We start from the raw sequence: 16,011 nt of genomic DNA, 5'->3' as shown, positions 1-16,011 counted from the left end.
ATAATGCTATAGGACTCTGCCATGCTTCGGCAATTTAGATGTTGAGGTTTGCGCCACGTGTATAGCGTGCTTTAAAGTTGCTGTTAGGTTTATTATACTGTTGTTAAAATTGTGAGGAAGACACGCGTTTTAGGGAATTGAAAAGACAGTTTGCAACCACCTAGTGTGACGACAGCACGGTGCCAAACGCAAAATTCTGCTGTTACATTAAAGTTTTCAGAAATATTTGAAACAAAGTTTCGAAGAAGTTTTTCTTCTTAAAGATGTGTGAAAACATGGATACCACTGCATCACTGACAAGCTTAATAGTTGGCATGTAGCGGCTGAGACAGGAATTCTGAATAAAGAAGTATCTAAAACTCAACTTAACGAAGTTACTCTTGCAAAATACGTACCGTGTTTATTTTGCCTCTTGCGAAGACGCGCTGTATGCGAGGACGAGTGAAGTCCGTCAAACAATGTAAGGAGTTCGAAACCAGAATTGCGGAGTTAACGTCATTTGAACCACCAAATGTATTGCCCGAAGTCCACATTTCAGGACATCAACCGTGGCTTCTAGGCCCAAAACTTTACGTTCCAGCCGCTCGCATTCGTCTGTGGGGAGCTCATTTGCCGGAGCGAGAGTTGGTATTGATTCGCCTAAAAGAAGTCGACGAGGAAAACGGCCTGGTAGTAGGGCAACGAAAGGCAGAAATGAAAAAGGTTGCTTTTAGAAAGACGAAAAGTTAAAGGCAACGATTTCCAGGCTGACAAGGCAAGAAAATAATAAATGAAGAACCCAACGTTCTCCCGTCGTCGGACAACGGGTCCAACCATGGCCAAAACCCAGAAATTGAATTAATTTCCACGGTCATAGCTGTCGAAAAAGTTCCGAAGACATCTTTTCCTGCTCGAGCTTATGCTTCACGAATCCAAAACAAGGAAGTACCACGTGACAACGTTCGTCCTCTTGTACGTTATCCTGTATTAAATGCACACCCGAATTTGGAAACAAAAAAGAGAGTCCAGCTGTATTACTGTGCATCGTTGTAAAAGGATGAGTATGCCGAAGCCCGATCACACGACGTACTTGGGAAATCTACAGATTGTTAGATGTTTGTACGTTCCTGTGAGTTCAATCTCTAATGCAAGGCGCGAAGTGACGATATGCGACTGACATTTCTGGTTAATCAATGCAAGGGAAAGGCGAGGTTCCTAATTAAAAATTATTTTGTCCTGAAGACAAAGTTATCCAGTGGTAACATTTTCTAAAATGTTTGTTGGTGCTTTAAAAATTTTGCTGACTAAAACACGTTGGGTCATTTTGTGGCTTTGGCAAACAAGTTCCCATACGAGTCACTTTACCTGGTCAGTTGTTTGTGTCCCGGGAGGTAGAAGAAAAGCGACGTGGTAAAAAAGGTTCAAAGAGGGGGTTCCTAAGAGATAATTTAACTGGTTTGGTCATCGACATACGTCGAGGCTTTTCACCCAGCCAAGTCCCGTACGTTCTATATAGGACATGCGTGTCTATGTCGGAAAACTATACAATAGAACTTTTTGCAACGAGCCCCCATGCGGGGTTTCAATGCTGTGAAGAATTGACATTCATCGTACTTTTCGATTAGTCTGGTTAAAATTCGAGTCAATGGTCGAGAGGTCAGTACTCGTTCTTCGACTTGGGATCCGATACAAGTTTTTTGACAAGAAGTTAGCAGATGTACTTCCAATAGCCGGAAGGCCGAGGCAAGTTACCATGTCCAGCAGCGTCGGAAGAAGGTCCGCAAATTACAGTTGACGCAAGTTTTAGGTCATTAAATGAAGATAAAAAAAGTCGAGCTCAATCCAGGAAGGTAGGGAACTGGATGCCTTCTGCAATTTCCACAGTTGTGCAATGGGAGGTTGACGTTCCGTACGCCCATAGAGTCTTGGAGATAAGAGTAAGAGATCGCAAACAACCATTTGCTGCGAGAACACCGTCTATCTGTTATCCTGCTGTTGATAATATATCTGTGAATTTCCTGTGAATCATGGAGAGAAGAATTCCAGCAAGAACCTGATGACATTCCATTCCCCACGTCAGTTGAGGACAGGAAAGTGATCAACATGATAAAGTAAACCATAACGAAGAACAGTTCTGTTTTTAACTTCCATAGCGAAGTAAAGTTACTCTGCCGTATGACAGCCGTTTATGGAAAGATTCTGTATAAACAGTATTGACCAAGTGGCTGATGTGGAAGCAATGTTTTGCCAGTTCCGCGTTCAAAAAAGCTCTTTGATGCCTTCAGGTTTGTGTTGTGGCCGGGGAGAATTATCTAAAATTCCTACGGTTTTTCGAATGCTGGTGCATATTTTTGGCGCTACATTGTCACCTAGCTGTGCCACATTTTGCTTGCCGAAAAACGTTGAAAAATTTGGTGCCCCTGGACGGAGGGAATATCGTTCGCAATGTTTTTTTATTTTTGTTTGACTTCAGCTAATACATTTGCGCGCGTTGTTAGTTTAGTTGCGCAGCTATGTGACTCGATCGTCTTATGCAAGGGTGGAAAACCCGGGGAGGACGCAGGGGACTACCCACCAATATTTTGGTTGGTGGGAACGTAGTATTTGCTCTCTCCGAAAAATATTTCTCTCTCCGAAAAATCGATGATTTTTAATGTTTGGTGTTTCAACTCCCTTGGGCATTGAAAAAAGCCTTATTTACATGTATACATTTAATATCTTGCCGATTAATTTGTGGAAGATGCTGGTCACAAGAATATTTGTGCACAATTGCCTTGTGTCAGAACTGGCCCGACCGACAACGCAATTTTCAACCCGGAGATGTGGTGATGATCGTAGATGAAGCTCAACCCTGATGTCGTTGGGAGATGGGACGGGTTCTGCGTGCGTTCCCGGACCGCCACGGTGTCGTTCGTCAGGTCCAAGTAAAAACGCAATCTGGCTCCACATATAAACGGCCGATTGCAAAATTACGCTTGCTCTGCGAGGCAAACACGGCAAACGAATAAGTGCATCCGACGCATTCAGGTCCCACAGTCGTCGAACTGACCTTGCATTGCGGTGCACAGGATCCTAAACTAATGAAGATAGATCATGGACGCTATGCTTATCTTGTTTGCAGCTTTACATTTGTTTCATATGCCTGGCTGGAGCTTGCTCGCCGACGGCACGCATGTTTTGCTTTCTTTAATTCGTTGTTTCGTGATTTCAATGTTTTCTTTGTTTGTTCGTAAGTGTGTTAAACTTTAAAATCACATTTAGCAGGGAGACTGTAATATCGAAAATCACACCTACGTAATACTGCGTCACATCGTACGTAATTGAATTTCAACACAATGCCAATTTGGCCTATGTGACGTCATAATGCTATTTACCTTACGTTCATTTGCTTTGGCACACTTAGTTGTCAAGGTTTGTGTCACGTTCAGAAAACTGTGCGTTTTTGTATTCGTGGTCTGATTCGCAATCTATTACGTGAAGACACGTGATCCCTTTGTGTGTGATCGTTGGCGCTTGGGGGAATTAAAAAAGACAGTTTCCAACCCCTTGAAGTGAAGTCGAACCGCTTGATGTGATTTCAACTTCTTGTTTGATTTTGAACCTTACACGTAATTCCCACGTACAAGTGTTCAGCGCAACAACTAAAAAAAAGAACTACGTCAGCAAATACTAAGGATGTGACAAAACAGAAAAGATTCGGATTCGGTCGAATCCAAATACCTGCACCTAATATTCGGACGAATCCGAATAGCATCATAAATTTACACATTGGTCTTGAAAACAGCAAGGCCTTTTAAATGTGGACGTCTGTCTTGTGACTTGCCGCACGTAGCTTGTTTCGCTCTCCATTTTGTGTCCGCGAAACTTTAATAATGGCAATAATTCAGGTTACCTTGCTTACAAATCCTCATCAAGGTTGCTTGGCATATGGGTCGGGCGCAAAGTTTCCAATTAACTGCTTTTACAATATTTCTTTTCAAGCCGAATGACGCCACCAGGCGGATGAAGCAGACTGCTTAAATATACTAGAATAAAATGGTGCAGAGGCGCCAGTAACTTGTTAGACGACGATCCATTTATGACTGTGATTTCGCAATGATGGATTTTGCAATTGGCTTGTCAAGAAAATACCTGCACAGCGAGGTGATTCCCCTACGCACTTACGAAATAAATTAAGGCATACTTTTCAGACAGAAACTGACGATGCCGTTATAGGAAAAAATAATACTTTTGTTTTTTAAATAAACGTAATACTGGCGCTGATCATCACTCATTTGAGTTTCCTGGAAGGCATAAGTCACTACTCTAAGCAACTAACTAAGGTAAGTTGCAGAACTATTGTTTGTGTATAAACATTGGCGATATTAATTTTTCTCGGGTTGAAAATATTTTCTGTTTTATCGCCAGCAAAATGAACAGGAAAATAGCATGTTCTGCATGAAGCGCGATTTTCACGATTATACAATGATACATTTTTTTCTAGCGAAGTCCCTCATTGCTTGCTTTACATCACTTGAGCGGATATTTCACATCCGTGTTGACTTAATTTATGGCAGGCAACAAAAGTGTGAGGTAACGCAAGGACAGAGATATTACTTTTGTCCTCTTACGTCGCTTGTCAGCGTGTTTACGACACTTTACTCGTTAAGGTGCACACGACCTACCTACCTCGTCAGCCTCAGGTATGTGTATCAATATCAGGTGCAAGGGATCATATATTAATGTTTATTACATGTGCAATAAAACTTAATCACCACCTAAACAACCACGCATGTGTAATGTTTCATACTTCGAACTCAAATGCACTAACATACTGAAATACTAAATAAATTATGTATCGCCTCGAGTTAGACTTTCCTCGAAATTAACAACCATATGGATATGAATAACAATAAGTGTTGCGCTTAAACCTCTTAAATACTACGAACATGTGTGATGTTTAATAGAGGCCTATAAAGGTTCGCCCCGTGTTCTGCAATAAATTTGTGATTACATTCGTGAACTACGCGTTTTTACACTTTATGCAACACTAAAAGTAAAAAAATCATGCAATCAAGAAATGCTAACAATTAAATAAAAAGCGCGGCGTCAAAAACCTTAAATGGATGTTAGCGGCAAAAGATTACAGGTGAGTAATGCATCTCTGGCACAAACCCCGAAAGGCAATCTCCATCGTCGCGTTTTTCTTTTCAATAATGAGGGACGGTGCGTGGCGTTCCTAGAAAAGCAATTGAGAGAAGCCGGTGATAATGGCGTCTGTACCTTTGCAATCCGGCTTGCAGTTTGTCTGTAACCGTTGCAGAGTGTGGTGTCACTTGTTCAGGATAATGTTTAAGTCGTGATTATGCTTTGACAGGAACGCATTTTTTAGTTTTGTTGGTGTAAATTAATGTTTTAGCAAGCTAATATTTAAACACCGAAGTACATCGGGTGAAACATCCCGACCTGATAGTTCCAAGTGGTGAGTAATTATAAGTAAATAGTTTGCAACAAGCAGTATTTCAAATACGTAATGTCTAGATTTAATCATTAGTCCTTACTTTGTGTGTATTGAGTTGTTTCAACCAGAAATTCTTCACAACCTTTTGTAAAATGTCCTCGTATACTTTATAGAAAAAAAACTAATGCCAGTATATTCGTTTATCCCCTACTGCGGTGGTTGTCAAACGTTTTAGCGCTACGAGACTACATAAACCTCTGTAAGGAGCATTAAAAATTATCAATTTAAAGATAAAACTATGTGCATGATCAACATCTTTGCTTGTTAGTTTGAGTAAAAACGTTTATGATTTTCACAATACTTTTATGAAAAGTCGCAAAAAGGCAACAGAGAGTAGCAATAGATAATTGCTGTCCAACAATGACATTTGAACAAAAAAAATATATATATTATACTTTATATCAGTGTTTATTAACTCCGCGTTATCATTTTATTGGTATATATTATTTTCATTATTAATGCATTTTTGCTTGTGCGAAGTGCATACTTTTGCCTCACAAATTTTTAATTGTTGGTAATACTTTTAATTACATTTTAGCATAGATTTTTTAATTTATCGGAAGTAGTTTTTTTTAGATTTTACCGGTCCGTAGGGGCAAAAGGGTTACGAACAACTGCAAAATATTGCATTCGGCAAATATACATCAATGTACAAGGGTTGGGTTTAACGCTCGTTGGGTTTTATTTGTATTCTATTATATACAACAATTACCTTCACAAACCTTGTTTGTTATGCTAAATTTTTTTACTGTTCAGATAAAATTTGAAAACGCGATGGCGAAGACAAAATCTCTCAAGAACGAACAATCTTCAGCGCGATTTCAGATACCCAGTGGTAAGTGAACTTTAGCAGCATATTTCTTATATTGTGTTATCACAAAACCTCTGTAGTAAAACTAACTTATTTCCATTAAAGTGTCATGGTACAAATGTCGCCACAATGATGGTGTACTTTTCCTGGGGTACGGAGTGTTTTTTTGTGTATTGATGATAACATAAATATTTTTAATCAATAATCATACCATCACGGTCATAATGTATGATTTGGATTCAGAAAACATCAACGAAACTTCAATTTTTGATGGTGCTTTTGAATTGGAAGATCTGATCTTAGATCATTCCGCTTTTTCCGGTGCAATCTCCAACAACGCAACAACTCAGCAACCAAGCCTTCAAACATTTTTAAACCCTCCTATTATAAATCGTATCAGCAACGACCAAAAAAACAATATCAGTTGCTCATTTGTTCCCAATCCTTGTTTTCCGGACGACGAAAACTTTTTTAATACTTTTTCCGAATCTTACGATATTCTTGACGATTTCAAAACTAAACCATCATCAAAATCCCTGGAGGTGATTGTAAAACAAGATGAAGATGTTTGTAAACCTCCCGAGCATATTTTGGGCAACGATTTGTCCACAAATTTTGAGAACGACAAAAATGTTCATCGGCGTCGGGATTACAGCTTAAGCAACGACAGTGGGGTTGAAGGTTGCAGCTTTTTGGATCAAACAACCATGCATTCCACCAACGAACCAAACTTCATGACGGACATTCACAACCAAACCGGTTCAACATTGTCTCAAGGTTACACAAACCAATTTACGAATTTGTTGGAAAGCAGAGCGACCTCTAGCGACTCAACTTCCTCGTTGCCAGCGAACGTGAATAAACATCCACAAAATCGTTGCATATCGAACGATTCTGAGGTTGATATTGGGCAACTAATAGACATTAGCGATTCTCGAAAAGGAAGCATTGATTCCGATGCGGGAGGGAATGGCGAAATTTACGGCGGAGGAGAAGTGTTCAGTCCCAATCAATTTTCCAACGGTGATATGGGTGACACCAAAAACGCCAGTAAAAAGACCGCATACAACGAAAAGTGGGGTGTTAAGGTTCTTAAAGGTAAATTTTTCTTTTTTTTCTTTAACAAACGTTAGATCATATCCCTGCATCTAAAAATATGTGTGTTAAACAACTACACTATTCGGTTCATAACTTATTTGTCATGTCGGATAAAATGCATTTTTAAGAAACAGCATAGCTTGATATTTCTTGTGGTATAAATTGTTTGTTAGGCAGCTTACTGCGATGTTCTCTCTTAGATCTCTTCTTGAATAGGCCGCAGCAATTATCACGCACAAAAGGTCGCTGGCGCCCGATAGGCAACGTGACTATTATTCAGTTTAGAAGTAAACTGCAAATAATGACATTTAAAACGGAGGCGCAAAGAAAACACGAAAGAGCCTTCAGGGTATTTATTAAATGAGTCTACTCCTGAAATAAGCTTTTATTGTCCTGTTGTTGACAAAAGTGGTCCTTTGGTTCGTCAAAGTACTTTCGTAATACGAACATTTTTAATTATGCACTGGTCTCCAACATCCCATAGTCAGTACATGAAAGTTTGCTTTTAAAATCTTTTCCTCGAACTGCGGAACTTGTGCATTTCCTGGTTTCCCGACATGGGCAAAAAGCAAAAGAACCTGTGATTAAAGTATTAGAGGTTGACTTTCACGTTGACTTTCTCGGGACGATGATGGATTAGAGAGCGGTTTATCCGATCACGTTGCGTTTCGGGGAGTTTGCTTACTTACTTGTTGTCGTTGTTTAGAGTCACTTTTTGCCTATGGGAATACACCGATGTGTGTTTGTATATTTTTGTCAAAGGCAACGGCACTTCCTATTTAAACTAACCTTCTAAGCAATATAGTGTAATGCAGCAAATATGTGAAAGTTTTGCTTTAATAACATGGTTGGACAATTTATTTTAATTTAGCTTGGTGCACGGAAGTCAACCTAAATCCAGAGTTTGAAAAGCAAAGCGCAACCGAACTGAATGATATGCTATGTCGGTTTTGGAGTGAGGTTCGCAAATCCAACGGAGACTATTATGGACGAAATAGCCTTTTTAACCTTCGTGCCATGATCAACAAACATCTAAAGGGAAAGCCATACTGCGTCGCATTCGATATCGTAACAGATGAACGTTTCAGGTGAGTTGTTAATGAACTCTTTTTGCAAAATATTAATTTTATATCTAACCGTTACATTTAAAAAACAATGTCTACAATTTATTATTCACAGAACATCAAATGAAAAACTGGAATCTCAGTTGAAATTGTTAAAAGGTATCGGACGGACAATAACGCATAAACAACCAATTTCTCTTTGCGATCTGCGGAAGATGTACGACACAAACATTCTCGGAACTTCAAACCCTCTAGCGCTTTTGAGAAAGGTAATTGTTATTGTTTTGCACTTCCTAGAAAGTCATTCATTTACAACAGCGTTGACATATGTTTGTTTTTCTGTCTGACTTGTGATGCAGTAAACAACCCGCTCACAGTTTTTCGTAAACATATAAATTTATTTTCCTGAATATATCGCAAAGAAACTGTATGTTTATTCGACACCTAAAATAATTTTAATATTTTGTAGATTGTGGTATTCACTGGTTATATTAACAAAGTGCACCGATAGTACTATAAAGTAAAATGTAAACACTATAATTTTTCAGGTGTGGTTTGAAATCACTCTTCACTTTTGCCACAAGGGAGCTGAAGCTCAAGAAAAACTAAAAAAATCATCATTTGACATTTTCCGTGATGTAAATGGACTACGATACGTGGCAAGAATTGGAGGCTCAAATGACGCCGACGAGGTTTGGTCCAACTAAATATCTCTATGAATGTAACGCACAAAAATTTGTAAAAAGGCCGACAATGGCTTCAGTTAATAAATAGTTGTTCGTAACTTCTAACACATAATTTTTTGTGAATTTTTTGATCAAAGATTATAAAAGAGTTTTGTTGTCAAATCTACAGATACGGATGTATGAAACTGGTGGTGAGCTTTGCCCGGTAAAGAGTTATGAACTTTATCTATCAAAACTTCATTTACAACAACCTCGCCTTTTTCAACAACCGAGAAGAAAATCAACACCAGACTCACTCATGTGGTACGGGAAAGCCCCAATCGGAGAAAAGGCCTTGCAACAAATGATGGCTAATATATCAAGTGAGTTCAAAGCTTGTTGACTTAAAAACCAACTTCTCAAAGTGAAGCTAAAAACTATAAATCACTCAATTTCATTATATGTTTCATTTTTATTATGTTTTACAGACGCCGCAAGACTTTCGAAGCGATACACCAACCATTGTGTGCGCACAACTGCATTGGAACAATTCAGTTCATCTCGCCGGAAAAGTGGCAATTTGAACCGGTCGGAAAGGACACAAAACACGGCTACCTTAAGTGAACCACTGAGCACCCCTACCACGTTCACCACACACTTACATGCACTTCCACAACAAAAGAAAATAGAACAACATATCGAACAAATCAGTTCTGCAAGCAACCATGTTTCAACAGATTGCAGCAGCATGGTTTCCAGTCAGTCTTGTGGACATTCTTCTCTGGTTCAACAAGCTACGTTTCCGAACGTGTTCCAGAAAGATTACACTAGCGATGTAACAGCTTTATTGGAAATGGACAGTCGAAACATAGCAAAAAGACCATATGTTCAAGATTTTCCGTCCTATCCCCCTCCTGCTTATGCCGACAATCAATCGGAATCACGCCCACCTCCAAACAAAAGAATGCGCGTCGAACATCAGTCTTACAATCAATATGATTCAGACTTTCAATGTTTTGATTTTTTTCCGTTCACAAACACAGATCCACAACGTCGGTTTTACCAGGACATAGCAACCGACATTGATGTGTTTCAAAACCAATCTACCTACAAACATTACAGCGATGATAGCGGCACAGGTCGTTCAGTTGTATCGCCAACGCCGATAAGTCAGCCGGAGGAGCATTACAACATTTATTCTATGCAATCTTCGTCGCCAATAAGGTCCATTCCTGCACTAACAGAATACAACAAGGATCTCCAATCTGACGGAACCAGCAAACATCTGACCGATTTGTCATCAAGTTCTTACACCTCGAACAGAATTACACACAATATGTACGGCAATAGAAATTTCTGCCCACAGTTGCAGCAAAACCGTGAGCTCGTACCAAGTATGTGCTTTAGCGATGATGTAGAAAAGTTCGAACGCTATCCCCAACATGCTGTTAAACGTGAAGAAAATTTGTAATATGTTTTCGTAAAGTTTTTATGTGGACGACTTAGATATTTTATCGTTATGCATATCATTCTATGACAGCATTGTGTTCCTTTTTGTAAAGTTGTTGGTTTGCTTTGCCTTAAAAATTTGCCTTAATTTTTAACAAATGTAAAAATTATATTTTTGAACTGTTTTGAATGCGAAATGACGTATAGGTGCCTTATAACTCTTTTTGTACTACTAACCAATGAAATAAATACTGCATTCAATAAAACGCAAATTTTGTTCTTCTTTTCAATCCAGATCTGCACTTTTGAAAGTAATATTTTTGTATTCATTCAATATCGTTTTCCCTTTCACGTGCTTTAAAAAGTGAGATTGTGAATAAATTTACATAAAATACACACGTTTACAATAATTTTGTACAAATCACCAGCACCACGCTACATATGTAGAGGTAGATGAAAGTTACAATAATTAACAAACTTTCTGAGATTCTCTCCGCCAACTTGGACTATGAGAAGGCGAAACTTTAATGTGTTTTACAATAAGTAAGAGGTAGAAAAATGTTAGGAGGTAAGTCATCGCATCGACCTCTCGTTGGCTTTGCGTTAAAAAAACTCACAAAAGGAACATTTACAAGAAATTTGAATCACAAAAAATATTTTTATATCAACAAATTTAGTTCATGGACTTTCCAAATCAGTTTGGTTTGTGCCATCGGTATCACCATCACCGGGAATAACAACGAATCTGATCGGAGACTCGGTTGGATCTTCAATGCTCGTTGCTGCAGAAATCATGTTAAAATTCGTTAATTGTGAAACTTGCCTAATAGAAACGGTAAATATACTACCTAAACCAATGATAAGACCGATGACAATTGCAAGTAATAGCAAAGCCAATATTAATCCCATAATTAGAGAAATGCATTTTCTGCGAGTAATGGGTTCATCGTCCGTTTCATCACCGAGATATTTCCATATTTGTCGGGGACATACGCACCACGAAGTCCCCAAACCGTACAGAAGGCTCGTTTTACTTTCAGGCCTACAGATTAGACGAAGAGATTATCGCAAACTGTAACTTCAATAAAAAAATAAAAACATAATTTCCCAATTTAAACTGGCTTTGAAAAGCCTAAACACACAGTTTTTTAGTCACCTTCCATCCCAACCTTGACCAGCTCGTGATGACATGGCTGAAGTTGTCGCCCATTCTGACAGCTTGGAATTACGGGACTAAAATAACATAATACAAGCATTTAGAGATTTGCCATATCATGCCACATCGCACTACGTTTGATACCTCAATATCTTTTAATTTTTCAGCAATTTTGTAAACATTTTCTTTCTGTGCGCGAATACACTGCTTGGTGCGTTTTCGTTGCTGCTTCTGTTTACTGCCTGATTTACGCTGGCCATTTTTCATTTCATTTAAATGCCTCTCCACGTTAATTAACTTATCCTTCAACGTTGTTACTTCCTCGATTACTAATTTAACTTCATTAGTTGATGTCATGATAAACACTTTTTGTAGGTATATCTCCACAAATAATTCAGGCGTAAGTACATGTAAGGATTTCAAATGAGTGATGGAAACCCAGTGTGAGTCAAATACCCAAACACTTTTTTTGCGAAAACCTTTGTGTTAAAAGTACGAGTTTAGGAATTAACTGACAAACAAGTAGCCATCAGAATGGACTTTATTGACACAGCAGCCAAGGATTTTAAAATGACACATTCAAGAATTCGCAAAACAATACCAAACGCATTGAAGTGCCCACTTGAGGTTAAGGCTCCCCACTGCTTTTGTTTGACGAAAACAATGTAGTTGTTAAACTCAAAAAGAAGTTGGACATGTTTTTAACTGGTGCATCGCCTAAACATTTACAAATTGGTTTGCCTTAGACCTCTTCAAAGGTCAAGGAGCAACGGAAACTCTAACCATTGTATTTTGACGAAACACACAGTTACTGACCTGTATTGCCGAAACGGTCTCTTCTACTTGTGTGAAATCGCTATCAATCTACAAATAAAAGCGGGCAAAACACTAGTGTTTTATACTTAGTTTGAACACATTTTATTAAAATAAAACTTACATTTTGTAGCAAATATCGAAAAGCACGTTCTAGGTTTTATTTTATTTACCGTGGTAACAGTAAGTTCAGTTTCCAAATGAGGTTTTCTTTTGTATTTTGATGGTTTAGGAGTTTTAGAAAGACCCTCTGTTTGTTTATGGTGCAACGATTTCACGGTCTTTGGTGTTCCTCTATCTCCTATTTCCGTTTCACCCGATACTGGACTACTTCTTATTGGTTTCTATATTCAAATCAATCACATTACTGCATTCTATTGTATGTTTGTCAATAACAAAAAAATCCTACATTGGATGAACCGAGTTTCTTCATTTTAATTTCGTTTGGAGATTGATTAGGCTGAAAATAAAAAAGTAATTTAAAAAAATGTTTTAAAAGTTTAGTGGGCCAATTCAGCGGTATGGTTTCAAAAATTTAACTGTACAAAACGATGTCTATGTGTATTTAATACCGAGTAGTTTGAAAAGTTGACCACCGCCCTCCAATAATAACCAGAGATGGTTATGCTGGAAAGATCTATCTTACTTTTTCCGTGGAAAAAGAAGAACAAACCCACACCTGATCTCTTTTCCAAATACCTTCCCAAATTTGTTTTGCCACCATGATTTGCTGACAGATGCGTCGGATTTTTGTTTGGTTTCGTTTTTCTTAGTGGAAACAAGTAGCTTGGTTGGAGATGTTTGTTTGGTTTGAGTTGGCTTTTCGTTTCCAATGATATTACCAGTGTTTGTTTTGCTTGTTGACTTAAACTTGAAAAGAAAGCTAAGGGTTGACGAAGAAGACCTTCCAGATAAAGGTTTTTTGTCAGATTTAGCTTTCTCCATTTTCTCTTTTACTTTCCTTGTCTTTTTGACATTTATTTCTTTGTCGACATCGGTATTAGCGTCAGCATTCTTGGAAGACTGACGGAGGAAAGTAAGTTGTTACAACAAAGACGAAGGTCATGTCAGGATTATAAACATTTCTATTGCTCAAGTCCGTTCAAACTTGCTACATCGTATTTTTGTGAAACTGATCGCGAAAATTACAAACTAAACTAAGCAATTGCACGAAAACTACAGCAACTAAATGACACCCTCTAAAAGTACCTTTGCACTGCGTATTCTTGCACCCACACTCATTTCTGCTCGTTTAGGTTGTGTGGTAAGCTACAACGAGACTCGGTTAATAAAGTTGTGTGTTCCATTCAGAAATCGAAAAACAATATATTCACCTTGGTACTAACAATTTGTTTGCTAGGTTTTGATTGTTCTGGTAGCTTGCTTGTACTCTTTTTTGCAACGGTTCTGTCTTCTGATATTGGATCTTGTTTCATCGTGTGGCATTTTTTTTGTTTTTCATGTATTTTGTCAAGTGGTGTATCTCGATTCAGTTTGTTTAGTGTGGTTTCAATACAAGAATCAATTGTTTCTACTGGCTCTATGGTTCGAGTGGAGACAGTGGGCATGGTATCCACCACTGGCGTTTTTGACACTTTGACTACGCAACTAGAAACATCCTTATCTTTATCCTTCTCTGCGGCATCTTTGCAAATCACTTCTTCAGTTTTGCACTTTTCTTTCAGCTCTATGTTTTTTTCAGGTATTGTGATGTTTATTTTTTTGTTAAAATCCTCTTTTCCACAGCTGGTTTCATCACCTGCCGAAGCTTCTGGTGGGTTTTCGAAACTGTTACATTTTTCCTTAGCAAACGTATTACTTTCCATGGCAGTTTCTGTTGTAGTATTCAAGCATTTGTCAGAATCCGACAATCTGTTATCAACAGTGCAATCCACAGAAAGTTTTTCTAAATGTACTTCCGGTGCATGTGTGAATAAACGTACAACCTGTGCTTCATCTACCCCAACAATCTCACTGCTCTTTTCAGGCAATATTTGTGGTTCACGTTCTTTTGACTTTTCCAGTTTCTCGACAACACCGCATTCTGATGTAATGTTTTCTGTGCTGATGTCATCCAAGATGATGACATCATCATCGTCATCATCTTTTTTCACAGCTGGTAAAGCTTCGCTTTTCTGTTTTCGTGCAGGTTGGAAAACATTTATCGTTTGCGCGTGGCTGCCATTACATTGCGTTGTTATGCCTAACATACATGATCTACTTACTTTCAGTTTCCCAGGTTTGCTTTCATCCTCAGTATCAAAGAGCTTCTGTATCCTGCGTTTGTCGGTGTCGCCAATTAAATAATTTTCGGGCGTGGTTGTGCTCAAATCACTAAAGGACATTTTTCGCACTGGACCGGGACTGACCTTTGGACTGGTAAGTTAAATAATAACAAGTTTTGCTTTCAAAAAAATAATCGTTTGAAATCATCTACTAGTAGCATTTGTCGCACATAAACAAAAGTCATAATTTCCGGTACACAGAATTTCAGCTATGTTAAGTTACCTATTTATGTGGAAAGAGTGACTCAGCTCTTTGCGAAGCTTCTTTCCCAACTGTGGCGATGCGAAGGGGGATATAATTGTGTGCTCAGGATTTCTTACAAAAACTTCGTCGGTTTTCGTTTCTTCGCCTCTTTTTAGTTCTTCTTCTTGGAATTGTTGATTTTCGTCTTTGTATGATTCCTATTTTTCCGCGAATAAAAATTAGCATTAGAAAAATGCCATGAATGTCGGTTTTCGAGGTTTGACTAGAAATTTGTTTTTTTCTGCAAAACTTATTATCTGACCAAAGATAAATTTCCCGGTTTTTTATATTTGGGATGTGATTCAAACACTTTCAATGCTGCAAATGCCGATGCTAGTAATTAACCGGCCTTTTTAATGAACTAAAGTTATCCTTGGTGAGTAAAAAATTGGTGAAAAATTTATTTGAACAAAAATGAAAACGTTTTTTTGGTTAAATTTAATGTCAACAAGTCAAAACAATTAACTTTGACCTTTTCCATTTTCTTTCGAAACTTTTCTTGTTCGGCATCACGAATTATTTTTTCTGCCTCTCCTATTTTGTGATTCATCTCTGCAATTTGCAACTCGAGATTTGTTACTCTCACATCAATAACCATTTCGGCATCATTTTCGTTGATTGGATTTCTCTCTTTCAACTGCTGTTCCAACTCTAACTTGAGGGCGGCCATTTGACTTTCAAGCTCAGCCTTAATAAAATATATAATAGTTTTGGTGTTTCCGAAAACAGATCGCTTCCAATGATGAATATAAAACATAGGCAGGTAAAGCAAAAAAAAACAATCTAACTATAGCAGTACTACTACCACCTTCAATTCTTCTTGCTGGCGTTTCGTTTCTTCAAATGTACTTGGATAAGCAGAAAAAGAAGAGGGGACGGAAATAGATTCGTTGTAGTAACTCACGTTGGTATACGGAAGTAAATTGACATTGGGCACTGTAATCTGC

General features: G+C 38.2%; 1 protein-coding gene across 1 annotated transcript; it reads left to right on the top strand.

Annotated features, from left to right (window-relative positions):
- Window positions 1–5,333: 5,333 nt before the first annotated feature.
- On the top strand, window positions 5,334–10,611 carry LOC145914486 (uncharacterized). The gene is made up of 8 exons (XM_083002311.1): window positions 5,334–5,440; window positions 6,236–6,314; window positions 6,534–7,388; window positions 8,260–8,476; window positions 8,568–8,721; window positions 9,001–9,144; window positions 9,308–9,500; window positions 9,606–10,611. Exons 2-8 carry the CDS (start codon window positions 6,254–6,256, stop codon window positions 10,586–10,588), a joined length of 2,607 nt encoding a protein of 868 aa, XP_082858437.1. The 5' UTR covers window positions 5,334–5,440; window positions 6,236–6,253; the 3' UTR covers window positions 10,589–10,611.
- The last annotated feature ends 5,400 nt before the right edge of the window (window positions 10,612–16,011 follow it).

Source organism: Ascidia mentula, chromosome 9 (assembly GCF_947561715.1).
Source record: "Ascidia mentula chromosome 9, kaAscMent1.1, whole genome shotgun sequence".
Lineage (NCBI taxonomy): Eukaryota > Metazoa > Chordata > Ascidiacea > Phlebobranchia > Ascidiidae > Ascidia > Ascidia mentula.
The sequence above is the reverse complement of the archived record's forward strand: the minus strand, read 5'-3'. Positions and strand labels throughout refer to the sequence as shown.